Source organism: Vanellus vanellus, assembly GCF_965231255.1.
Source record: "Vanellus vanellus genome assembly, chromosome: 8".
In the NCBI taxonomy this organism is placed as follows: Eukaryota; Metazoa; Chordata; class Aves; order Charadriiformes; family Charadriidae; genus Vanellus; species Vanellus vanellus.
In genome coordinates this window covers 27,048,641-27,074,217 of record NC_138913.1, presented here as the reverse complement: position 1 = coordinate 27,074,217, position 25,577 = coordinate 27,048,641, and the positions used below count along the sequence as shown (strand labels likewise).

Below are 25,577 nucleotides of genomic sequence, written 5' to 3'. Positions count from 1 at the left end.
CCAGTCCTACACTCAAACCAAATCAGTTCTGAATCCCAGCTGAATCTCAGGACCCGATAATCCTATTCTGCCTTTCTGCTGGCTAGCCATTTAGCAATTCCTGCTGTAGGCTTGTGAGGTTTCCTTTGCCAGGTCACATAATTGACTTGTGTCCCTGCTCCCATGCATGGACAGTGCAGCATTGTGGTCTCCCCCCATGTTCTGGGATCCCACCTGCTCGTCATGCATGCAGCACTGCAGAATTGCTAGAGCAGGGTGAACTAGCAGGTCTCACATGCTAAGGATTTCTGCTCAAAGACATATTTGCTACATGCACCGCTGCACAAAACTTTCTTGGCTTGTGTTACAGTGACGGTGATGCAGCCCCTACCACGTGGCTTTGAAAACCAAGATCCTTGCCAAGCCTCCTGCTGTTAGCTCTCATGCTGGCATTTTAGCTTCTCCTTCCCTTTGTTTTTTTTTTACAGTAATGCTGTAAAACAGACATACACAGCAGGATGACATCTTGGTGCTCAGAGTTAGGCACCAATAGCAAAGAAATTAATTCAGAGATAGAATTTTGGTTAAGATTACAGTAACACTTGCATGTGCACTTAAGGGGATATATAGAGAACAAGCAAAGTACAAGGAGACAAATAGAAGATTGCAAACCAGAATGCTTTGTCTTATCTTCCAACTTATTTTTCCCAATACCATCCCTGTGAATAAAAATACACATGTTTACAAATACATTTGCATTAGTATAACTTGCACATCCATCTGCTTACCTTTTCAGGGTTTTTCTTGCTGTCAGGAGACCAGAAGCTTTGGGTTTGTTGTCCTTCACTCAATCCGAAGAAGGCATGCCAGTAAATGCAGTGTCCCTTTGTTCTAGGTCTGGTCACTGGGTGGGGGACGTGATCATGTCCTGGATGCCATCTCTCAGTGTGAACAGCTAGTGAAGGAGCGGGGCATACATGAACGCAATGCGCCCTGGCGACTCTATTTCCGGAAGGAAATCTTCACCCCCTGGCACAACTCCCAGGAGGATCCTATCAGCACTGATCTCATTTACCACCAAGTCATTCGCGGCATCCGGTTTGGAGAGTACCGTTGTGAGAAGGTGTGTCTCCTTATTCGTTCTCCTAAAGAGATAAAACTATATTAACATTTCCCACATTAAAAAGGAGGAAAATGAATGAAGTTTGTAGTGGCTCTTAACAACCCTTCCCTTCTGAAGTACCCCAGAGGTATTTGAAAGACATGTAGATGTGGTGCTTAGGAACTTGGTTTAGTGGTGGACTTGGCAGTGCTAGGTTAACAGTTAGACTCAATAATCTTAAAGGTCTTTTCCAACCTAAACGATTATATGATTCTTAGTGGACAGTTCCTGTAGATGTGATTGTGCCCAGCTGTCACACTGGCACCTGTAATTAATACTTTTTTCTTCCTGCAACTTTCAGTTCATGTGGCAGCTGGAGGTATGTCCAAAGGGGAGATTTAGATCCCTTTAAAAGACCTTTGCTAATAATCTCTTTGATGCTATGATATTGTGTGAAGTTCATCTCTCCTTATGCTGGATGACCATCAAAAGTTATACAGACAAAAATGGAGAAAATGCCATTTCTAAACTAGCTTCAAGGTTGAACGAGGCTAGCTGGATTTTGTGATATCTTACTAGGCCTCTTTTAATGGATTAATTGTTTCAGGAGGAGGACTTGGTGGAGATAGGTGCAAAATATTGTTACATCCAGTTTGGAGATTCCATCCACAATGAACTTGTGCAGAAGGTGCTCCATGACTGTATCCCAGTGAAACAGCTGAAGTCCAAGCCCCTGGAAAAGTGGGTGAGCCTTATTACCTACGCACATGCCAAGGTAAGAGGTTTGTCTGGCACTGGTGGGTAACCACTCTCAAGCACCAGCTTCTGCTTCTTTCACCATTTCCTTTTATGAATAGTCTGTTGAGGTAAGAAAGAAAAACATCTCAGTTTGTATATCCCAAATAGTTAAAGACCAGGAGAGCGAAGAGGCTTTCCACTCACTCTTCCATATAGAGCTCAACAGGAGGGCAGAACAAAAAAAGTAGATTTAAATTTCTGAACAGAGTGTTTTTCAAGGCTCTCTATCTTACATCTGACAATTGAGTCAGGATGGGCATGGGATGTAATGATCTGGATGGGTTAACCAAATTATTTCTGTGGCACTCGAAGCCTGTTAGACTCCAAACAGATCAGTCAGTGGGGATTTGAGGTAAATTTGGGATCCAGATGCCTGTGGGCAGCTTCAGTTGCATGTCACTTGGGCCTCTGGAGGCTGTTTATGATTTGACTTTCTCCGGGTACCCTTGACAACAGTGATAGCAGAGGGCTGTTGGGAATTTCTGCTCTTTATTGTTTGCAGATCATGCAAACCAGATTTTACTGAGAAAACCTTGGGTATCTTTTTATATTGTAGGCCCCATACACACAGGACCGTCTCTCCCGTCAGACTGTGAAGGAACAACTTGTAGATTTTGCTCGCTTTCAGTGGCCTTTGCTTTTTTCCCGATTCTTTGAAGTCACTAAGTTTTCAGGTAATGCCTGGAGCCTGGGAGTAGAGGAGAGATAGAAGATCAATAGAGGAGGACTTGTATAGCATTGATAAGGAGTTTTTTCTGCATTTTCAGGTCCCAGCTTGCCCAAGAATCACTTTATCGTTGCTGTAAATTGGAAAGGTATCTGCTTCTTGGATGAGTCAGAAAAGCGGCTCCTTGAGCTGACCTTCCCAGAGATAACTGGCATCCACACCAACAGGTGAGTGCCCCAGAAAGCCAAAATCTGAAGAAGGCATCTCTGACCATATTCAGAAAGGGTCTTCCATGTAGGAGGGAGGTGTACTTTCTCTACCATCCCCCAAATGATTTGACCTAAGCCTGGAAGGGTGTTTTAGCCTAGGTCTGGGAAACAGAAAGGGACAAGTTCTGAGCATCTTGTAAAGGAAATACTGAAATTGCTGAACCTTCCCAGCTGGTGGAAGGAAAGATGATCCTGCTCAGTCAGAAAGGTGTAAGGAAGCACAGATATGCATCAAGACAAGAATGGTGAAAATAACTAACAGAGTTAAGCCATCATCTGTTATGCATGCTTGGAGTTCGTATACTTTTCAGGTGTGATGGACCTGAACAGGATAACTGAGGGAAAGAGGGTAACCATTGGCTTGCTCAGGGCCCACATCCTTGCATTAGATCACTCTGAGAATAAGGTCTTACATACACAAAAAGTACCTTTGTGAGGACTGTCAAAAATTTTACTAGTTGCCCAGTTACTCCAAAAGGAGGGTGTTCTTTTGTCTATAATGAAGCACTTTTGTATAAAATATGGTGGAGTCCAGAGTAAACGTGAACCACTTCAGTCCTTCACACCTACCAACTCATGAGAAGGCAAATTAAGAACTACCAATACTCACTGTAAAAGAGTTGTCTGCAGAGGGGTGTCTGCCTTGGCTGTGATTGCAGATGGATCTGTAAGTTTTTCAGATGCTCTGGTAACAAACTGTTGAATAATACATAGGGCAGTGAAGTCATTTGGACAGAGTTGCACTCTCATAACACTTCGTGCCGAGGAGTTTGTCCTGACGTCTGTGAACAGCATTGTCATTGCTGAACTGGTGGTCATGTTCCTGGAAGGACTGAAGAAGAGATCACGATTCGCTGTGGCAATGCATGAGAAAAAACCCCAAGGTAAGTCCTATAACTTTACTACATGTTAGGGAAGAAATCTTGAAAGAACCCACAGCACCTGTTTGAAAGAGCTCAAAGGGAAGTGGGAGAACTTCAGCAAGAGTCCCTTTGCTCCAGGAGAAATGCATAGTGATCAGCACAGCAATACAGAGCACAAGGCAATGTGATTTAATTCCTTTGCATACAAATTACCCTTCTTCTCCCTTCTACTTCTTTGCATATTTTATTTAGATATTACAGTGTCCAACAACTCAGCCCGCTTATAGTAGAAAGCTGGAGCTGGGGTCCGTGAAAATACTTTCCAGAAAAGTTTCACAGAGGTGGTAAACTGGAAGTTTCTGTGCAATACAGTTTGCTGGAACAGACAAGAGGGTATTAGAATGTAAACATTAACTTCACCTACTTACAACTAGTGAGTTTCTTTGCTCTGCTGCCAGTTCTAGACACAAATTTGGCATCCATTTGAATCAAATGGAGTTCTGCTGTTGCTTTCGGTGGATCAAAATCAGACTGTCAGAGGAAATTTAAGTGATTTCTCTGAAGTGTTACTGGATGATTAGCTGTATTTACACAAATCACTTTCTATTGCTAATGGCCTTGAAAATACAATTCCTGTCTTTTACATTGCAATCCCTTTGCATTTTCTTGAACTGTCAAGCCTGAACAGTACTCCCTTTTTCTGTTTTCCAGAAGACCCTGCCATCCTGTCCTTCAAGAAGGGAGACTTGCTAATCTTGACCGAAGACAAAAGGCTGGATGCAAAGTCTGACTGGATCTCTGCCCAGAATGAAAGGACAGGCAAAACAGGAAATGTATTTTTGGAAGAGATCTACATCATCCCTTCTCTCACAAAACCCTCTAGTCAAGTGCTGGTAAGAAAAGTTAAGTGCTCTTTTTGAAGAGACTGGAAGATAAATGATAATAACAGCATTAAATATGATTGAACTTGTAACTGCAAGTTAATTGTTCCTCCAAAGTCAGACAAGTTCTATACCTCCCACTGAAGCAAAGGATTTCATTCTGTCCTGTCTGAAAACAAAACTAAACCTAGCCCAAACTGTAAGGAGACTGCACTTGCTTAAAACCAATGACTTTCAAAATAATGGTCCATTCACCATTAGGGATTTCAGCACATGTAATTGATAGCAGTTAATGGAAATGGGTGTGCAGTTGAATTTTCCTGCATTCACACTGGGCTTGATTGGTGAACAAACATTAGGTCTCAAGGGAAACTCTAAGTGCAGCAGGTTGCTTTAAAAGAATATAGTCTTCAAGGGAGTCAACACAAGGTTTCCTATTGATCACTCTGCTAACAATTTTGTCTTCAGTTTTGGTGACTCAGTATATTGAATGCTGTGCTAACAAGTAAAAAACCGAAAAACACACCAGTGGTTAGCAGGTCCACTTTTAACAAGTGTTGTGCTTTGGATAATAACACACATTTTGATGGCCACTACTGCTGGGTCTATCGAAATCACTTCCTTGAGTCTCTCAAAGATGCTGTTTAGGGGACAGAAGGTCTCCTGCAGCACAGAGCACTCAAGCTCAGTATACACCATCTGCGCGTATATGCTGAGTAACACCTGACAATATGTGCCTGTGTACATGTGACATCTCCACACGGCTGTGTCATTCCAGAGTTTGCTCATGATGTCTCCAGATCAGAGGAGGACAGCTTCACAGAACTCCTACATGGATGAACCCGATGAAGAGGATCTCAAAGTGAAGCCTTACACTCTGGAGGAGTTCTCCTATGAATATTTCAGGTGAAGCTCTCTGTGTAGTGTGCACCCTAGGAAAGTTCTTGCTGATCTGCAGTGATCCTTAAAGCCTAGTATATAATGGCATCTCCCATTTCTGATTGGGTTTCTTCTCTTTGTTCCCTGTAATTAAGTGTGACTTTGGATGTGCAGAGATCGTGGCACGTGGCCTACTTGTATCTTTTTTCTGCAGAAATGCAAAGGGAATGGTAGAAGAACCCCAGCTGGACTTATTTCTTTCCAGCAGGCCTTATTCTTACTTCTCACCCCTTCTCCAGCACTTACCAGCTAGCAAGGATTCACAACGTCTCAGTCCTTGGAGACTAAGGCAAAAATTAGTCTTCTAAAACTTCTCTTCTTTTTGCAAGTCTTCTCCCTTCTGGATCTACAAGAAACTACATTTTCCTGTTCTTGTTGACCTGCATAATCAAAGGAGATATGTGATCACCATCTTGGGAAAGAACATGCTTAGAGATAAGTCTTTGTGATAATGACCTCCTATGTTCATAGCGGTACTGATTCAGTAATTTTGTGTTGATTACACTTGCCTGCATTCAGGACTCCTGAGAAGGAATCCATCAGCAAAGCTGTTCTCCAGAAATCCCGCGGGCGCAGTCAGCTGTGGGCACACTCTAAGGAGCCCTTGAAACAGCCCTTGCTGAAGACAGCGTGCACAGACCCTGATCTTCGGGACTTGGCTTGTCAGGCCTTCATTGATATCCTTTCACTCTTCTCTTTGGGACCTGAGAACACTAAGGGGGAGGAAGAGCTACCTACCTCCACTAAACTCACCTCCATTGAGATAATACTGCATCCACATTATAGGGGATACTTTACATCAAGGTGGGGAGTATCAACTCTGCACGACTTAACATTGTTTCCCTTGTCTACAAAGGAAAAGTTCCTTTATAGTTGCTCCACAACTCCTGATGGCTCATTTAACTGAGAATGTGGCTTTAGGAGTGAGTGAGATTTATGGCGTATGCCCAGAGCAAGCAGCTAACACAGTACAAATCACAAGTCACAAGCAGTGACTGCTGCATAGGAAAAGAGGGTAGGGGACAGGCAGGGAATATGTTCCAGACCCTCCTCCCAGTATTTGCCACTTAGACATCAACAGAGTGACAAACATGTTAGGATCCAGTTAAGACTTCCCATTTACCTTCCAAAATTGGCCTACTTTCATCCTTAACAGCACATTCACCCATCATGAAATTCATGGGGGACTATCCCTCAAAACAGGCACACTCCTCTGTGGAAGTCACGGATCAGATATTTGTAGCAGCTATCCAGGAGGAGGTCCTGCGGGATGAAATTTACTGTCAGATTATGAAGCAACTGACTGAGAACAGAAACAGGTACTCACCTGGGTGCAAACACCCTGCTTCTGCAGAGCCAAGGCTCAAGCACAGGTGGTGAGCAGGAATCCCTGCTACACCTCTGATGGGGTCAGGGCAGAGGGGAAGGCTGGCCAAATGTTGGAGCGACACCTTCCCTTCCCCCTTTTTCCCAGCAGTGCTGTGTCGCTCAACTTTGCAGAGCACTCAGGACCACTGACTGGCAGTGACAGGTCACAGAGCAGGACCATTACCTGTCTTCCTTGAGCTGCTGCTTTGTTCCCATCAGCATTCAATGCTCTTTTCTGGGCAGTAGGGTGTGAGGCAGGCAAGGTGTTACTGAAGCCCTCTTACTCCCAAGGTAGTCTGTGGAGAAAATATGGCACTGCATAGAGGTTTTGAATGCTTTCAGTGACTGTGCTGCCAGCCCTCCATTTATTTTAAGTTTCCCAATGACAGTATTTCCCTCCTATATGCACATAGCTCACACTAGATCTTTTACTACCAGTGAATACTTCGGAGTAGTTATGTTAATTAGGTCACACAACTGGCTCGCAGAACAGATGGGTTACACAGGCCTGGCTCATCCATAAGTTGCTGAAACAGGCTGGTGTTTGACTTCCCCATCCATAAAATGATAATTTGACCTATTTCCAGGAGAACTAAATTGCAAAAAGAAACCTACAATACTATTAATTATTAACAAAATGGTTTGCCTTTTTCTAGCTGCAGCGTGTCACTGCAAAAGTTAGAGAAGGAGCTTCTATTTGTTTATATTCTTTCTTACTGTTCAACAGATATTAAACTTAGTGGAACTTTTACCATGTGTGTAACTATTAAACAGTAAATTTCCTTGCATGCAGTAAATCTTACAGGCTATTTACTGCATAGTATGTAACCATGGTGCCAGTGCCATGCTTGATGTACTCCTACCAATTTAGTCCAGTGGGACATTCACTGTTTTGAGAGGGATCACTGATGTGGAAAAAACAATGCTTGAAAGGTGGCTATTTCCATATACTTTCATTAGAACAGACAGAGCAACAAATCTTTCATCCTTCCCAGGCTACTGCCCTGTGGACCATGTCACGCTCTCACACAGACACAAACACTACTGATCTATAGAGTATAAATGGGATTAAAATAGCGTGTCTTCATCTGCAAAATTAGAAAAGTAAATGGCAATAAAGAAGCCAGGACCTACTTATTCAGCAGATTCTGGTGACCATTCTGAGGCAGACCTGCTGGCTTTCCCAACGAAAACCACTTCACACCATTCAGTGTTTCAGAGTAATCCCTGGGACATAGCTGAAGTGTGTTCTGCTCCCGGCTTTGGAAGTAGAATGACTGACCACCTCCTGGCTGCAGTGGCTTTCTTACTGGTCAGGGTGAGATGCCAGAAGAGCTTCGACTGGCAGGTTTCACAGGTCCAGAGGCTGGAGGAACTGGCTTTCTGCCTGAAAATTGTACAGAATTGATCTGGAGTTTTTAAGAACTGTAACTAACTCATTACACAATGTTATCTACCTGCTCATTTTTCAGAGCAGGAGCATGCATAAGGGAAAGTCAATTACAAGCCAAGTGCTTGTGCCCTGAGCAAAGCTGGCTAGCAGAGGGGAGGTGAATACAAGCAGCTGATAAAGCCCAATCCAAATAAATGTGAGCTTGAACAGCAAATTGACAGCAGCTTTTCATGAGGATGGCACCAGGGTCACTGCTGCCCAGATGACTGTTAAACTGGAGCTTATATTTATTCATGAGGTTTGCAACTGTCATGAATATTTATCAGCCACGATTTAGCATATGGGCTGTGGTCATTGTACAGAAAAGGGTTGTCAGATCCTTTGTGAAAGCTCTGTTGATTTGCAGCGCTCTGCTGAATGGCACAACATACCATGGTGGGAGCGTGTTTCTCTTCCCTGTAGCTGGTGTGTGGTCAAACAAAGAATTATACTTGGCTGTAGCAGAACAGCTTGCTTTGTGTTCACAGGTACAGTGTGACCAAGGGCTGGCAGCTCCTTTGGCTCTGCACCGGCCTGTTCCCACCCAGCAAGTCACTGCTGAAACATGCCCAGAAGTTCATAGAGACACGTCAGAAAGAGACACTGGCCCTGGAGTGCAGTCGGAGGATTCAAACAGTGATGAGGTAAATGATCTGGCATATAACCAGCCCAAAGCAATCAAAAATAATGCCAAAAAATCACATGGGCTAAAATATTGAGACTATTACTTTCCTTCCTCTCTTTACGTCTTTTTCTTTTAAATGATCGTTATTTTTCATTCTCTCACAGACTTTGAACCACTAAGAGAAGTCTGTGTCACAGTTTCACTTTTTTTTTTTCACAGAGTTAGCAACATTTTAAAAAGTTCAGCATCACACATAATCACTGGACTCCCAGAGCTGAGTATTTCAAACATGCTCAAGGGGATGCACCTTGAAACGAAATCCTGAGTTATCTGTGATGAGGGCCTGACCTTGTTTTCCTTCGGTGAGGCAGCATGTCCTTAGCCCCCTTACATGTGCCTGAGGTTTAGTTGTGAGTTTGTTGAATCTCAGTAGCAGAGTTGCACACGTGCAGCTAAAAATACTAGGTTTTACTCATAGTGGGGTAGCATCATTGAAGTCACTGACATCTGCAGAGTGCTGATGTGATGTGGCTCTGTTGGTTTTCTGATGGAGAAGCAAAGCAGATCCAGGCTGGGAAGAGAGGATCAACACAATCAATTCCTGTTCTTTGAAGAAACCCAAATGAGCAAAGCCCTGACACGCTCCCACTAGGGCACTTCTCAGTCCTCTAGGCATTACCCCTGCCCTGGTGAGGGTTGAAGCAACAGGGCCTCCAGCCCACAGTGCTTCCCAAGCTTCTGAATGACTTGTTGGTGTAACGAACTTGCCATGACCAGAGATAGTGGAAGGGCTACCTGGTTTTCAGGAAGGATCAGTTGAACTGCAGGGGGAAGGTTTCCCTAGATTCCTCCAGGCACTGGAATTACCCAGCTTGACATTCTGGGAACACAGTGTTTTGGCATCAAGTTTAACCCTAGCCTTCTCCCTTTTGGTACTGCTGTGAGTTACTACCTGCCTGCACAGACCTCTTCAGAAAAGAAGCTGCCCAATGATTCCTCCCTCCAGCTCCTCCCATCCTCCTTCTTCCCTTAGGCTGGGCCCTTCGTTTGGTCTGTGAGCCAGGCTTGAGCGGAATGCTAATACAGTGGCTGTCCCCCTTGCAGTGGATGTTTTGGCACTGCTGGGGAAATGTCACCGCACATGGAACTCGCCTTTGAAGTGCCTGAAAAATGCATGGCGAGGAATGCTATTCTTTGTTTTTTCTCTATGGAGAAGACTGAAAATTTCCTGCCTCCCTATATCATGTGCTATTCATGCTCTAAGCCCTGTTGAGCAGTATAGAGCTGCTTTCGAGTGGGAAAACAGGAAGGGGAAAGCAGAATGGGCTGTTTGGGAGGAGAATTCTATCTGCTAAAGTGCTCCAGATCAGGAGCATAGGGGATGGGAAGAGGAACAAAGACAAATGTTGTTTTCTGAGAGCATTTCTTTGCCTAAGATTAAACCTACACCTGCTTAGACTAGACTAGACTAGAATATTTCAGTTGGAAGTGACATACAAGGTCCATTGGAGCCCACCCGATTGCACAGTACTAGCACTTTGGATGAAGCCTGTTGTTCCTGTGGAATACTCCCCAAAGATTAAACATCCAGCTCTGATCTCTTATGATGGTGGTCGTATTTTCCAGGAGTGGCTCCAGGAAGTGGGCACCACATCCTGTGGAGGTAGAGGCCATCTTACAGAACAACACTAAGATCTCACACAAGATTTGCTTCCCCAATGAAACAGAACAGGTGAGAACTTACTTGTTTCCCCAGCCTTGACCATTTTCCTAGCCATGACGTGTTCATGCAGGAGCACGTTTCAAGACATTCAGTGTTCTCATTTCTTCCTCTCCTCTGTGTAACAAGAGTCTTGTTATCTCATAGACATTTGATGTGGGAACAAACACCAAAATCCGGACTCTGTGTCAGAAAATTGCTTCCAAATTGCAGCTGAGCTCATGGGAAGGTTTCAGCCTCTTTGTGAAGATTGCAGACAAGGTAACTCTTCTTGATAATGGCGGGGTAGCCAGACTCCCCCCTCCTTTTTTACTTGTTTACCAGAGCACCTAAACAACCATATTTGATTGTCTAGCAATAGAGCAAGTCATTACTGCTTCTGTCTTACTGAGGGGATACAAAATAGACTTAAACTTTTAGCACCTGACAATTATTTTGAGTCTTGAAGGGGCTGGATGGAGATACAGAGTTTCTATCAGTCTACCGGTACACAGGTAGTACTAAAAGCAGAGAAGACACGGGCTTTCTTGCAGCCGCTGGGATGGTAGCAAATTGCATGTTGCATACTGCTGGATTCAGCCCTTTTCCACTCAGGCTTTGCCCAGGGGATGTGCTGCACATATACAGTACCTGCTAGTATTAGGTTCATTGCTCTCTAGTCTCAGAAGCTTGCCTTGCCTGAGCTGAAGCTTGGGCTGGCTGCCTTGCTGAGAGGCCCCTTCTCTCTGGAACTGTGATCAAGGCAAAGCAGCACTGAGTCCAAGCACAGGGAACTTCTGATGTGCTGCATTCCTGAAAAGCAGAACCAGGTATGTGTGAATATTTTACAAAGAGGAGATGGCTAAGAATAAGGTAGGCATCTTCAGCTTGACTTCAATAAGCAGGCTGGAAAGCAAAAAGCAACAGAAGATGCAAGAAAAAGCTCCATAAGAAATGTAAATAGTTTGAGCCTTCCTCCTCTTATTTCTCTACTTCTTTCCCCTCGCCTCCGTCTTTCCAGATGTAATTGTGCTCTCTCATTGTAGACAGGGAAAGAAAATTCAGCCCGATACTTGGATATGTTGGCACAGGCAGTATTTTAAATGATCTGCTAATCCCCTCTTTCCCCCTTCATTGTTTCGCCTCTTCCAGGTGATCAGTCAGAATGAAGCAGACTACTTCTTTGACTCACTAAGGCAGGTGACAGACTGGAACAGGAGGAACAAACCAGGGAAAGAGGGTAAGGAGAACAGCATGACAAGAAGCTGCATGAGATGCTGTGTTGAACTGGGGAAGCAGCAAATTTATCCAGTAGGATAAATCTTGGGAAGTGTGTGGCAGACATATATCATTTTTGTGTCTACATACATGGTTACTGCCTGCACCAGCAGAAAGATCCAGAGACCTGATGCAGCCAAGCACTGGCTATGAGAAACATCAGATCATCTTTCTGGGGAATCTCTCCAGAAATTTCAAATTGGTACTGAAGATTTTTTGGCCTGTTGCATCCAAAACACACAGCTAGATGCACATTAGTTAGATAGGTTGATCGTCTTTACAGTCCAAGGCTCATGCACTGCCAGATCAGGTATCAGCCACCACATGTAAATAGGTTCTTTACACAGTGTCACTCCCATTCCTTGGGTTGTTAGGAAATTGTTGTCTAGATTATTACCTGGTGATACCAAAGCACAAGTTGTATTGCCAGGGGAACACTTTTTCAAATAGAACAACATAACACTAATGACAGCAGATCTTTGCACTTCACCCCCATGTATAACATTCATTTTGAAATCTACATCAAACTCAAACTCCACTCAAATCTCATATTCATTTATCCTGACCTTTGCTTATTTCAGGACAGCTGAGGTTCAACTTCCTGAAGCACTATCTATGTATCTAAGAGTTTCTAACTTACCTCTTCTCCCCACAGCTGATGCAGCTGCTAGGAGCTCTGAGAATCTCAGCATAAAGATGTGGCTACACTAAATCACAATTCATTTCTGCAAACACAGCCACCAGGGACTGTGCACATCAGCAGGCAGCTGTCATGAGCACCCAGAAATAACAAACACTTGTATTGCAGGCATCCTCAACTTCTTCCTCCATCTCTGAAGAGCCTGCACCTTAGCTCACTGCATGATCAGTGCCCAGGAACTGACAACTAATCACTTTTTGGGTCATCTAAAATGGCCTTTTATACTTTTTTTTTTTTGTTACTAATTTTGTTACTATCAAAACCAAAATGACATTTCTGAAAAAACTCACATGCCATCTAAAAACTGCAGAACTCTACAGCGATACAGAGAATACTAACAAGATGTTGTTTCGTTAGGGGCTACTATGTCTGTGGCTTATGAGGTGTACTTCATGAGAAAGCTGTGGCTGAATGTAACTCCTGGGAAGGATCTGAAAGCTGATGTCATTTTTCATTACCACCAGGTAACCAGCTCTCTAAAGCATAAATATAACAGCAGGTGATGTGATCCAAGAGAAACTCGCTCCTGAGAAAGTAAGCCTGCTGCAGTGTTTCCATCTCCCTGCATTATAGAGTCTCCAGAGGAATGCCTCTGGAAGGCACAGCTGCCTTATCTAATTGTTCACTCATGGTGCTCATCTTGCTCTGTAATTGTGTGGAGAATCATAGAATGGCTTGGGTTGGAAAAGAGAACCTGCAGAAGGAGTCAAAAGTTCTTGAGATGTCCTTGGACTGTGTTTAGCAAGATGCACATCCTGACCTCACAGATTTAGAATGTTTAAGTCAGTGTTTGCTTCAGCCCATTCTGTTTGGATTCAGAGCTGGTCTCTTCCAGGAGCTGCCAAAGTACCTCAGAGGATACCACAAGTGTTCCAAGGATGAAGCCGTCCAGCTGGCAGGGCTGATTTATAAAGTGCGCTTCAACAACGACCGCACACAGCTGGCAACCATCCCCAAAATCTTGAAGGAGCTGGTACCAGACAATCTGCTCCGAGCAATCTCACCAGATGAATGGAAGAAGGTAAGAACATCAGCTTTCATTAATCATGTTACTTCCACAAAGCTTTATGAGAGAAGAAAGACATTGAGCCACACTACTTTTTTGTCTTTGAAAACACTATGGAAGGATGCTGCTGGATGTTGCTGTTTAGCCTCTTCCAATGCAGATTTTGCATCCTCTCTACCAAACCTCTGAAAGATATCTGCAGGCCTGGACGATTGATTTGACATATACATCTTTCTTGGACATACTATTTGGTTTTCAGTGCCCAGAAGAAGAGTTAGAGATAGGAAAGTCAATGATGGGACTCAGGATTTGAGGATCCTCTAGAGAAACAGAAAATTAAAATGTGTTCTAAATATTTCATAGTTTGGTCAGCAAATCAGTCAGTCACCTTGCACCATGTGCATGCTACTCATAGCAAAAGGCTCCTTTCCCCACCAAAAGGCAAGAAAGTTTCAGCAGGTACTTATCACTTAGTCCACTGAGGAAGGCACAGGCCATTATTTCAAATACAGAGGGAAAAATGACCCTACACATTTCTGCAGAAAATGTGATACATGTCTGTGGGTGTTGAACACTGGCTTTCTGAATTTTGTTTCATCCCATATTGCCCCTGCGCCCTGAAATCCATTCCTGGACTTCTGTCATCCAACTCATTAGCAAGGAACACTGGGGACGTTCTGGCTCCACCTTGCCTCATGGCATGGTAGGCTATTTTCATTTTCACAGTCTTCTGTTGCTGTGGGCACAAGCCTGATCTCAGGGATGGTCTGATGCTGTCTTTAGTGCTAATGCTGGACATCGGAAACCTGCCTGTCTCCAACTGAATAGGGTTTATATTCTTTTTTTCTAAACAGAGTATTATTGCAGCATATAGCAAACATGAAGGAAAAACTGTGGATGAGGCCAAGATTGCCTTCTTGAAAATGATATACCGGTGGCCAACATTTGGATCAGCCTTCTTTGAGGTGAAGGTAGGTTTAAAGGCCTGTATGAATGGCTTTGGTAGTAGACCAGCCTTGGGGAATATGGACTGGCTGTAATTCTGTATCTGTGTAAGTGAGATTGCATTATAAATCTGGCTTCCCATTGTCTACTGAGGAAAATGCAGTTCCTTGAAAGTAGGGAGATGGGTTTTTTATCCCTTCTGAACTATGCCTGTTATTTACTGGCTGTGGTGTTGTTCCAGTTGTAATACTTAATAGTACAACTATGTAGTAGATGGTGTCTTTTGGTTATATAGATACTTAACTGTCCTGTCATTGTTCTCCACTACAAAATACTGCCAAATGTTGTATCTCTGGGGACTCTTCCCTCAGTCCTAATCCTGTCCTAATCCTCTCATTCTGCAGTGGATACCTCCAGGAATCATTTCCCACTTGCTTCCTTTAATTTCTCCTTGCTAGGCTCTTAACTGGTTTGCAGCCAATCATTAAGCCTATTATCAGATAGCCTAGGAAATAATAAGCCTGATTCTGCTTTTATGTAGCAGCTGTGCTAGTCATCAATATACCGCCAAAAAGGTCATCCTTAGCAATAGTTACATAATATTGAAGAGCTTTCTGTTTCAGTGTTTGTTTAGTAAAGAGAACAAGCAGCACTAGACACTCTTAAAGGTCACTATGCACCTGATATGGATCATTTTTTCATTTTCTGCTTATCTTGCTCTGTTATTCACTTATAGCAAACCTCAGAGCCAAATTTCCCAGAGATTGTGCTGATTGCAATCAACAAGCAAGGAGTCTCACTGATACATCAGAAGACAAAGGTAACAGTTGCTTCTCAAGAGTCTGTCTAAGGAAGGGTTTCATTGACCGGGCTAATTTAGGGACAGCAACAGGACCTTCTCTGTGAAGGAGAGGATAGAGTCCCTCTATTTTCTGTGTGGAACCGAGTAAAATGTTATTGCCTCACATCACTTCTTTGCAGTTTCTGCACTGGAAACAGTGCAGAGCATCTCTGAAAAAAAGAAGTGGTAATCATGATGGACCCGGGCAAAGTGGTAAGATCAGGCAGATGGATGGACAGTACACTGGAGAATTTGGTTCAGAAAAATGCTTTGCAGACAACCCGGACTGTCTAAAAGATCAGGCTGAATGACAGGATTTACCAGCTGTCTATCCGAGACAAACAGTCTGATCTTACTGAGTTCCCAGGCAAAAGCATTTATGAATATCACTATTTGCTTTCAATAAGAGAACAAATATCCAGTAGGTTTTAGATTACTGTAAATATAATGGCAGTGTGCTAAGGCAAAGATCAATATATAATGAAAGGAAGTCTCATTAGAGTGATTAAGACTCACCTGCTTGGTGAAAATCCAATATACTGGCTGCAAGACCTACCTTGATCCACTATGTTTATAAATGAAGTGGGAAAGAAAAAGAATATTCTGGCTCTACATGCTTTCTTACATAACAGCCCATTTTCATTTGAGAAATGTTCCATAGTTCAGTTTGTTTCCTCTTACAGGATATTTTAACAGTCTACCCCTTCAATAAAATCTCCAACTGGAGCAGTGGGAGCACATACTTTCACATGACAATAGGGAACCTGGTACGAGGAAGCCGGATCTTATGTGAGACATCTCTGGTAAGAAGAGTTTTGTTAACTTGTACATAAGAAACTCCTAATTTTTCCTTTACGTGCAGAATTGCTACAAAACAATTGTGCCAAAACAGATGTTAAAACCAGTGCACATACAAAAAGCTTTCACTGCTAGGTCAATAAAATTGCAGTTTAGAGCCAATGCAGTGCTATATAATGCCATCTGATGCAAAGAAGTAATCCACAGTGGCAAGGAAAAACAGTAATTTCCCAAATTCTTCCCATACATCAAAATACTATCTATCTGAAGAGTTAAGAAAAGACTGCACTTAGCCACAAAACTACATAAGAGGCTTTCCATCTTGCATGGTTTGATCCATCTATGCAGTAACACCATCTTTGTAAGATTTTACACTTGTCAATGAGTGGTACCACTTTTTTAAGAAGTGGTTTCAAATTGTCCACAAACTCAGACAAGCATCACCAAGCATCACTGTATTGACGGTTAAAGGCAAATTTGTAAAAATAACATAAAAACATTTCAGGATTTAACTTCTGTCACAGAAAAACTTGGATTCCTAAGTACAAAATGTCAATCTATAGAATGAATGACAAGGAGACAGTAGAGCTACGATCTGTAAAGTTTTGTAAACCTATGAAAGGAAGAGCAGAAGGAGGAATAGACAAATAATTATCAAAACAGTGACAGCTGTTGCAAGAGGAGATGTTCATGCAGGAAAGAACCTAAGAAGATAAAGAGAGGAAATGATAGTTATTTTTGCTTCTGGATCTCTTTGAGAGACTTAAGACTTGTTTCTTTTCTGACAGGGTTACAAAATGGATGACCTGCTAACATCCTATGTACGCCTGCTAATGAATGCTGTAAACAAGCAAAAGAACCTCCCAGCTTAAGAGCAGAAATAGAACCCATGACCTCTATCTGTGCCAAACTACCTGTAATTTCACCTCTCAGAAGAAATGCCATTTAAAAATTATTAAACTTGTTGATCAGTCTTCTGATCACATACTGCATGAACTGTGTTGCTGAAATATTACCACAAGAGACGCTCAAGTGAGCATGCGCTTTCAAATATCTGTAACACTTGTCTGTCTTAGATGTAGTATAAGAATTCCATTCAGATTTTGGATTTAGACAAAGTTTAGCAGGATTTTAATGTAATATGGGGGCTGGGGGTGGAGGAATCCTAATATGAGACCCTTTTCTGATACTCTAAATCTCCTCCATTCTTAAAGATGACACACATTAACAGTTGTCTTCCTTTTGGAAAGAAAACATCCCCTTGTTGTATATGCTCTTACCAAATGCATAAACTCCTTGAGTCTTTGCAAACAGAGGTAATGTTATTTTTTTCCTCCTACTGGAAGTTCTAGAGCGGAGAAATACCCTTTAATAGTAGGATAACTGAACACCTTGAAAGGTAAGATGCTAGTTTTCATCCTTTTATCGCTAGGTTACGTGCTGCAAGTTACAGTAGACTATAACAGCCAGTTACTGTCAGAATATAACTGTCATTCCTATGTGCTGCTGAATTAGGAGCCTGTCCACTGGTTCACCATTACCTTGGTTAAATTAGTTTTCTTTCTTCCACATTTTACAATGCACTTGGAAATGAACAACTGCTTTCTACTATGCAGTCTCCAGTACATGTAAACAAATTCCGAAATGAGTCTGGATTTTGGGGCCATTACTTTTACTCAGTTGCTCCTATTTCAAGTTATAGATATGCTATTCAGTGCAAACCAGAATCGAAGAATTTAGTCTAATAGACATCTGTTGAAAAGAGACTTTTCTGCTCTATAAGAATGTTCTCAGCTTGGAGTTATGCAGACATTCATTCATGAGACAAGAATAATAGCTTTAATTTCTCCTGATCTTTTCTGTTTCCTGTTTAGCAGGCATTTTGAGTGGTAAAATTTGATTCAGCACTTGTTTGTCTCTCTGACCTTTGTAAACACACAACTTTGGTCCTGTGGTGCACTGTGGTGGTAGTAAGCCTAGATGCTTACCCCATCAGAGAACAAGTACTTTTTCCTCAACGACGAGCCCTCCCTTGCTCACAGTGAAACATGGATATGTCTTAAAGTATTTACACCAAGTTCCTTGAGACATGATCTGGCAGTGCTGGAAAAGCAGCTCTGCTAGATCTCTCAAATTTGCCAATGTATGCACAATGGTTCCCTTGTTCCCTCAGATGTGTGTGTGTGAAATTCAAACGCTAATGGGAGCTTTGTACATGGGTGGCAGGGAAGAGACCCACTCTCTTTGTGCATCTAAATGAGTGCCACACTTGTCAGAATAGTTCATCCTTTTGCAAGCAATTAGATATTCCTGTTGTAACGTCCATTGCTGGCAATGGAAATGTTTGAAACTAATGACTTTGATCTAACTGGCTAGCAGTGAGAAGCATTCAATACTTCACCTGTACAAAAAGAAATTTTGCAGCCAAACTGTATTGTTTCTGGTTTTTAAATAAACACTGCAGAAAATAAACCACAATGTCTTTTGTTACAAGAAAACTGAATATTTGCTCTAGATCCATATAACCTAAACCTACCAAACATCACCTACAGCCTGTAAACGATCGTAGCATCCCATCTACTCATCATATAACCAGCACAATTTGTACAGCACAGCCTCTAAAAGGATGATACCCCCTTTCTGCACATCCTCATCAACCAACACATCACCACAGAAGCAGCACAGATCCAAAAATGTGAATTCACCACAACAGTGCATCAGATTTGGACAATCCCCAGAGTTCCTCAGAGTGGATAATGCTTTCTGGCTCAGCATTGCAAATGCAATCATGTTTTTTTTGCTGTACAATGTACAACTTTTTTACATTTGTTTTTTGTGTGAAGATTTAAAATGTATTACAGTTAACTTTATTAAAGGAACATAAAAAGGTACAGTATTACAACATTTCAATCCACAATCACGTTTCGGTTAGACAGCAAAAGCAATGTGTGATAAATCGAGAGCTCCGCACAGCGCAGAATCCACACTGCTCATCAAGGCCTGAACCAACACAAGTAGCTGCTAATTCTTTTACTCAGTCTATACCATCCTTAGCACTTAATAGTGCTTTACAGACTAGTACAACCGCATTTATGACACGTTTGCCTGCAATCTACTCCTTCACCATCCAACCACTTTTTTAAAAAATGTCAGTCACATCATCCAATACAAAACATACAACACCTAGAAGCTCTCTCTACAGATGGTTGAACAATATTTGCCTACGTTGCACAGATTGCTGTAAAAATAAAGACCAGGATGCAAACCCTAGAGAGCAGATTAGGATGCCATAAAGAAAGATTGCAAGTGATTAAGATACCCTTTGAATACAAACAAGCTTCACATACTGTGGTTTCTAAAAGCAAAACCATTTTCAAGTGTACTCAGTGAATATTAGTGATTTTAATTCAGTATGTATAAATATGAATGTAAACTATAAATGTATATAATGAGACAACAGCTTTTAGTAAGTGTAGACTTCTGAGCCAAGTTCAACCTTGATATAAATCTACACTCTCCAGTGGTGTGATACCTAGGATGAATTTGGCCAGCATGTCTATCTACAGCAATGGAAAAAAGCATGCAGCTTATTTCTGACTGAGACCCTGACTTTATTTAAAAAAATACCAACAAGCAAACAACCTGTCAGCCTATCAACACACTAAGGGGAAGTCATAAGTCTGCATTATATTCTACTTTGTTTTTAAAAAGTGGACTCAAAGAAGTAGAGGAAGATGCATTTATTTAAACTATTTATATTTATTTCTCCTACTCCTTCAATTCCACTGTCTCATGAAAGGTATGTCAGTAATATTCACTGCTGTCACTGCACATTGCAGGCTATGGGCAGCAGGAGTATAGGAAAAATAATTGTGAAAAATTAATTATTTAAGAGATACTAATAGAACATCACCCTCTGCTATAATAGAGATCAGGCATTACGATGATTTTTTCCCCACACTAATTTTGGGAAATGCTCTGAAGATTAGGACAGAATCCAAACCCTAGAGAACATAACAGCTTATCAAAGAGAATGATATCAACTGTCCTTTGAACACTGAAGTTTACTAAGTCTACTGAATTTCTAGGATGAGACAACATGAGAGCATGCACTAAATCTCTACTTGCAGTACAAAAGTAATTCCATTCACCTCTACACACATGCATTTTCCATTGCTGAACTTGAGAGTGGCCACTGAAAGACTATTACCTATTGCCTGCTAGTTACAGGCTTTCCATATTAACCAGTAGCTATGCGGCTATTCCTCCACCAGCTTCCCAAGATGCGGAAGATACACAGCTGCTCAAATTTACCATTAGACATAGCCTGTGACTGAGATTCCAGGAACAGACTTGAATGCTTTCTGCTGGGAAGAATGCCTAACATACTGATTTGCACCTAGATCAGTAGTTCTTGTGTTTTATGCTGTGAAAAAAATGCCAAAGAATAGGCTTCAAAGACTGGTCTTTGCAGTGGCCACATACTACTGCACCAAAAGACATGCTGCTCTTTGTGCCCTTAACTAAAAGACCATTTAAAGGCTGGTGAGAGAACAGTGACTAGCCACATGTTCTCCTAAAGCGGTGACAAAAGCAACTACTACTACTGCAATCTACAATGCATATTGGTCAGAAGAAGATGAAAGAGTTCTTCTGCTAAAATTAAGGCCTATCCCCCAGCAGTGTTAAAGTGGATGCAGCATACCCCAGTTAAAAATTTATGGTAAGTTGCGGCAACAAAAAAGCAAAGCAGCTGACAGAAATTGAATTAGCAAAGCCAGGATCTAAGAGAAGGTCTTGCATACGGGATTCTTATCTGCACACAGTCAACTGGGATTTCCCACCAGTTTTACAGGTAGTAGGTACTGCAGGTGTGTTAACAGCTATCAATGCTTTAGCTGCTATCTTGTTTAGAACTATTCTGAGCAGAGTGTGAGGACAGTGAGGACAATTTTAAGGTAGATTATAGTCCCAATCCAGTTGCTGCTCACACATACAGTAGCTAATTCACCTGAGGCTGCAGGGTGGTGCCTCGACCCATCTGCTGTGTTCATCTGACTTAGTAAACTAGCCCCTTTTGGGAATATTTAAATCATGCAAGGGACAGCAGTCTTTCAGTGTATTTTCTCCTGTTTACCTTGCAAACAAGGCAGGCAGTGTCTCGAATAATTCATGGAGAGGCTGCTCAGCTTAGTTCTGCACAAGAAACTATGGGGGACACTTCCAGAGGTCTCAGAACTCCACTGTGATTACACAACACACAGGTGGACTCAGGAACAGCACTGCTGTTGGCAGAAATATCAAGAATGTTCAAAAGCAGTAAATTTCTCAGCACCTTGGGTTGTGACAGCAGAGGCAGTAGGATCAGTGAAACTTCCGCAATGACAGGCAAAACTACAGAGCAGGACTCTATGCTTAAGATATACAGATTCACATTTGAGATCCTCTAAGTACACTCAGATTTTCAGAAGAAGGGTGATGGGGAAACTCTTATTTGGGTGAAAATTTTAAGAAAAATACTTCTTGCGATTTTGCTGCATAAGATCACATTTGCTACAAACTGTAAATATTAGAAAAGCCTTCATGTAATTGGGACTTCTGGAGCGTGACCAACAAGCATATACTCATCTTTCAAGTAAGGTGAGAAGGACAGGTAAACTGAAGTGCTTAAACTGGTACCATATTATCAATTTGATTTCACCATGCAAAAGAATAACCAAGGCTCCAGCCACATTGCCTCAAAAAATGTCAGTTATGTCAGTGGATAGGACATGCTTTGTGTTGATCACTAGAAGCTCTAGTACCCATGTGGTAGTAGAGAACAAACAGAGAAAATTATAGAGTCAGTTTCAAACAAAATATTTAATTTCCCACAGCCACCTCCACCTTAGGGAGAGCCCAACTGAAGATGTTGACGTGGCCTTAACAATTGAAATCTCTGTAGTACTGAACAGGGAAGCAGCGAAGCAAATTTCTTCAGCTGTCTTAACATCGGACCTAAGCCAGACAAGTGGGCAGTGCAGATGCTGTAACTATCAGTTCCTGGGCCTTGCCAATAAACCTGAAAACCAGAAGGACCATACAGCATCCATATATGCTCAGTAGGAATCTGGAGAAAGACCAGAACATTTTGCACGTAGCAAAGAGTGACAGCTTTCAGAATATTTGCCTACATATTAAAAAAAATTAAAATGTCTTCACCCAGGGTAAGAAGAGAAATTTTTATACTTTAACTAAAAAAGAGAAAACCACACATTTCTTCCACCCCTACACTCAACCACCATTTCCAAATTCCTTAAACTATAGAGGAATGGAGAGACAACTACGGTTCAATTGAGGAAGGAAAGATTGTGTACAATTCCACAAAGGCAGAATAAGTTGTTATTAGCAAATTAATAACCAGCCTGTAAACTGCTCAAGCAGAAATCATATTCCTCTTTCCACCAGTGTTAACAGACAATTGCTTGAGAAAAAAGATAGTCAAGATGCTAGCTACATTACCAGAAGCAGGGAAAGGTACTACTTATCTTTGGTTTCACTTGTCCTTACTAATTGCCTCTGTAACCAACAGCTGCTGTGAGCAGCAGCTTATGACTGTAAGACTGCAGTCAGTAGACTGACAGACCTGTTTAAGCAGAGTTTAAATCCAGAGCTTTGGGATGTGCCTTCTTGGATGCCAGCTCTGACAACTTCTTAAGGCGTTTCTTCAGCTCCAGAGGGAATTTCTCATAGCACTTCTTGCATACAGGCTTCATGTCAAACTCCACAAACTTATTCCTTTAACACAAAGAACAGCGGGCTATTAAAATGGTGTTTGCAAACTATATGCTTTATTAAATCAAGTCTCCATGCATCTACAGAAATGCTATTGTTTGTGTTCTACTGCATATATAAAACAACTTCTTCATCTGGTCATGTAAGTACAAAGATTGGGTTCTTAGGGAACTAGGGTCTTTAGTATTGCTAGTTAAATAAGGACTGAGATTTTACTATATATTTGTATGTAACAGTCTAGAATAACAATGTTGTTATCATATAATGGAAGTGTCACTTCAAAGGGCCTCTTTGTGATGAATTAGAGCTCCTTCATATATAAGGCCAGCGGGGCCCACCCAGCATAGTAGGATAAGGGTTTGAACCTGCTTTATTTTCTGTCCCTCTTCTACATATTTGAGGTAAATAGCATAATATTTTATTTCAAAATAATCTATGCAGTTGCAAATACTGTCATTGAGGGGAACATACAGATTACAGAGACACGGAGGCTGCAGTGATTTCAGGACAGGCAGTTACTTAAAGCTTAGAGCCTTCCCTCTGTACTGCTGAATGAGCTCTCCTCTTACCCAACCTTCTTACAGAATAGATTAATGAAGGAAAATAAACTACAGAGGATGCTGAGTCCCAGATCTCTCTTAGTTCTGAAATCAGTGGAATTATAAGCACCTGCTCCCACAGAGAAAAGGTTTCTTGACCCTCTGGGAGGCACTGGCTCATGGCTCCCCCAGGCTGATGCCCTCCCTGCTAAGTGGCAAATGTCTCATATGGTCCAAAATATAAACACTGACTTACTTCAGTGTAAGCTTGATGTTGCAGGTGGAGCAGGAGAAGCAATTCACACACCAGGCCTTGTTAAGAGCTGATACCACTGCAAAAGCAAAAGCACAAAATAAAAGGAAACTGCTAGATTATTTGAATTCGGATTTGTATCCAAATTCAAATGAGGCCAGATGTGAAAAGAAACACTGGTGCCTTGCAACTGTGGGACTGCAACAGCTGCACTAACAAATGGACCAAGGACAGCAACCCAAAACAAGGAGAGAACAAATCTTACCATCTCCCTCTATCACATGGCTGCAGTTGTAGCAGACATCTCCAAAGAGCTGCACAGGAAAAGAAATAAGAACAGGAACTCATGTTACTGACTGCTCATGCTCCCCAAATTACACAGCTGGTGTGAACATTAAATCCTAACAATCAAAGAATTCCAAGACATTGCAGTAGCCTGGAAATATACCAATTTAAATCTTCTGAATAACTTCTCATACACTTGCCAAATAGTCCATGTTCCTTTGGATCTCATAACACTAAATACTACAAAACCTTTTTTGTTGATGTCTCACACTCTACCGCTGTTATGTGATCTTAAAGTCCTGTACATGGGGCAATTTGGAGAAAAGAGGATCAGTAAAGTATGATGCTTGCTGTAGTCAAAAATCTCCTGATGCTTAATTATAAACATCAAAATAAAACCTAGAGCTACTTTCAAAACAGTAACACTTATCTCTTATGAGAGAAACAGACTAATTTATCTGACAGAAGACAGTATCAAACTCATAGCTGTTCAGTAAAGTCATACAGAAAAAATAGGTTTTGGTTGGCTTTTGAAACATACTTTTCTTATGCTTTAGACAGCATAACATTTATCTTAGGCCCATGGAAGCAAGTAATTATCGAAGAAGTGCACACAAATAGTTTTGGAGTAGAATTACAAGGATTTTAATCACAACTCATGGTCAGTGTTGTTTTCTGTCAATGGCACAAAGAAAAATCAATATCCCCAAGACATTTCTATTGTGTTCTCAGCATCACTTTTCACATCTACCAAGAAAAACTATTTTTTCCATTAAATCTCACTGATTTCTTAATATTGCATTGCCTCTACAAACTCATATGTAAAATGCAAAAAAGCATTTGCCAGTCAGACCAAGTACCTCCAGTACAGATGGCAGAATTTACCTGGTTATAGTGAGTTTCACAATAAGCCAGTCCTTTTTTCTCATAGTGTCGGTGCCCCAGGAATGGCTTCTCACATTTGGCACAAACAAAATGCTGTAAAAGAAAAAGACATTTGGTGGCAGGCAAAGCGACTTTTCCATCCCCAGGAAAAAATGTGCATGGCTACAAATCATGCCTCAATACAAGACACTTAATCATAGAACAGTTGGAGTTGGAAGGGACCTTAAAGATCACCTAGTTCCAACCCCCCTGTCATGGGCAGGGACACCTTCCACTAGACCAGGTTGCTCAAAGGCCCATCCAGCCTGGCCTTAAACACCTCCAAGGATGGGGCAACCACAACTTCTCTGGGCAACCTGGGCCAGTGTCTCACCACCCTCACAGTAAACAATTTCTTCCTAGTATCTAATCTAAACCTACTCTCTCCACTTAAAACTGTTACCCCTTAATATTTTAATGAAACTTGGACAGGAAAATCTTTATGGAAGTCTTTTACTTCCATAAAGGAAATAAAGAGGAAATATTTAGTCTACTGTAGTAACTAAGAATTGTATTAAGGATAGGCAGAAGACCTGCTGAAAAGGCAACAATCTTGTGTCTATACTGACAGACTTGCGGTCTATTACCTTGCTTATTTCACATATGAGAAGC

The 25,577-nt window shown here is 41.7% G+C and overlaps 2 protein-coding genes across 3 annotated transcripts in view; one reads left to right on the top strand and one right to left on the bottom strand.

Moving 5' to 3' along the window:
- The window catches only part of MYO7B (myosin VIIB), a gene marked incomplete at its 5' end in the record, with an annotated part of 45,908 nt that extends 28,672 nt beyond the window's left edge, over nt 1-17,236 (top strand). Inside the window, 19 exons of the mRNA XM_082486837.1 lie at nt 875-1,102; nt 1,689-1,856; nt 2,436-2,553; nt 2,647-2,773; nt 3,530-3,699; nt 4,390-4,571; nt 5,338-5,465; nt 6,018-6,175; nt 6,655-6,817; nt 8,787-8,942; nt 10,550-10,655; nt 10,791-10,904; nt 11,775-11,862; nt 12,958-13,064; nt 13,436-13,621; nt 14,461-14,577; nt 15,288-15,371; nt 16,076-16,195; nt 16,979-17,236. Coding sequence (XP_082342963.1) covers nt 875-1,102; nt 1,689-1,856; nt 2,436-2,553; nt 2,647-2,773; nt 3,530-3,699; nt 4,390-4,571; nt 5,338-5,465; nt 6,018-6,175; nt 6,655-6,817; nt 8,787-8,942; nt 10,550-10,655; nt 10,791-10,904; nt 11,775-11,862; nt 12,958-13,064; nt 13,436-13,621; nt 14,461-14,577; nt 15,288-15,371; nt 16,076-16,195; nt 16,979-17,062 — 2,604 coding nt within the window. The 3' untranslated portion in view covers nt 17,063-17,236. The remainder of the gene's footprint in view (nt 1-874; nt 1,103-1,688; nt 1,857-2,435; nt 2,554-2,646; nt 2,774-3,529; nt 3,700-4,389; nt 4,572-5,337; nt 5,466-6,017; nt 6,176-6,654; nt 6,818-8,786; nt 8,943-10,549; nt 10,656-10,790; nt 10,905-11,774; nt 11,863-12,957; nt 13,065-13,435; nt 13,622-14,460; nt 14,578-15,287; nt 15,372-16,075; nt 16,196-16,978) is intronic.
- Nucleotides 17,237-22,819: 5,583 nt separating this feature from the next.
- The window catches only part of LIMS2 (LIM zinc finger domain containing 2), a gene marked incomplete at its 3' end in the record, with an annotated part of 28,515 nt that continues 25,757 nt past the window's right edge, over nt 22,820-25,577 (bottom strand). For both annotated transcript variants that reach the window (XM_082487382.1, XM_082487383.1), the window contains exons 7-10: nt 24,927-25,019; nt 24,022-24,070; nt 23,760-23,835; nt 22,820-22,967 (exon numbers count right to left, since the gene is read on the bottom strand). In XM_082487382.1, the coding sequence (XP_082343508.1) occupies nt 22,820-22,967; nt 23,760-23,835; nt 24,022-24,070; nt 24,927-25,019 (366 nt within the window). The remainder of the gene's footprint in view (nt 22,968-23,759; nt 23,836-24,021; nt 24,071-24,926; nt 25,020-25,577) is intronic.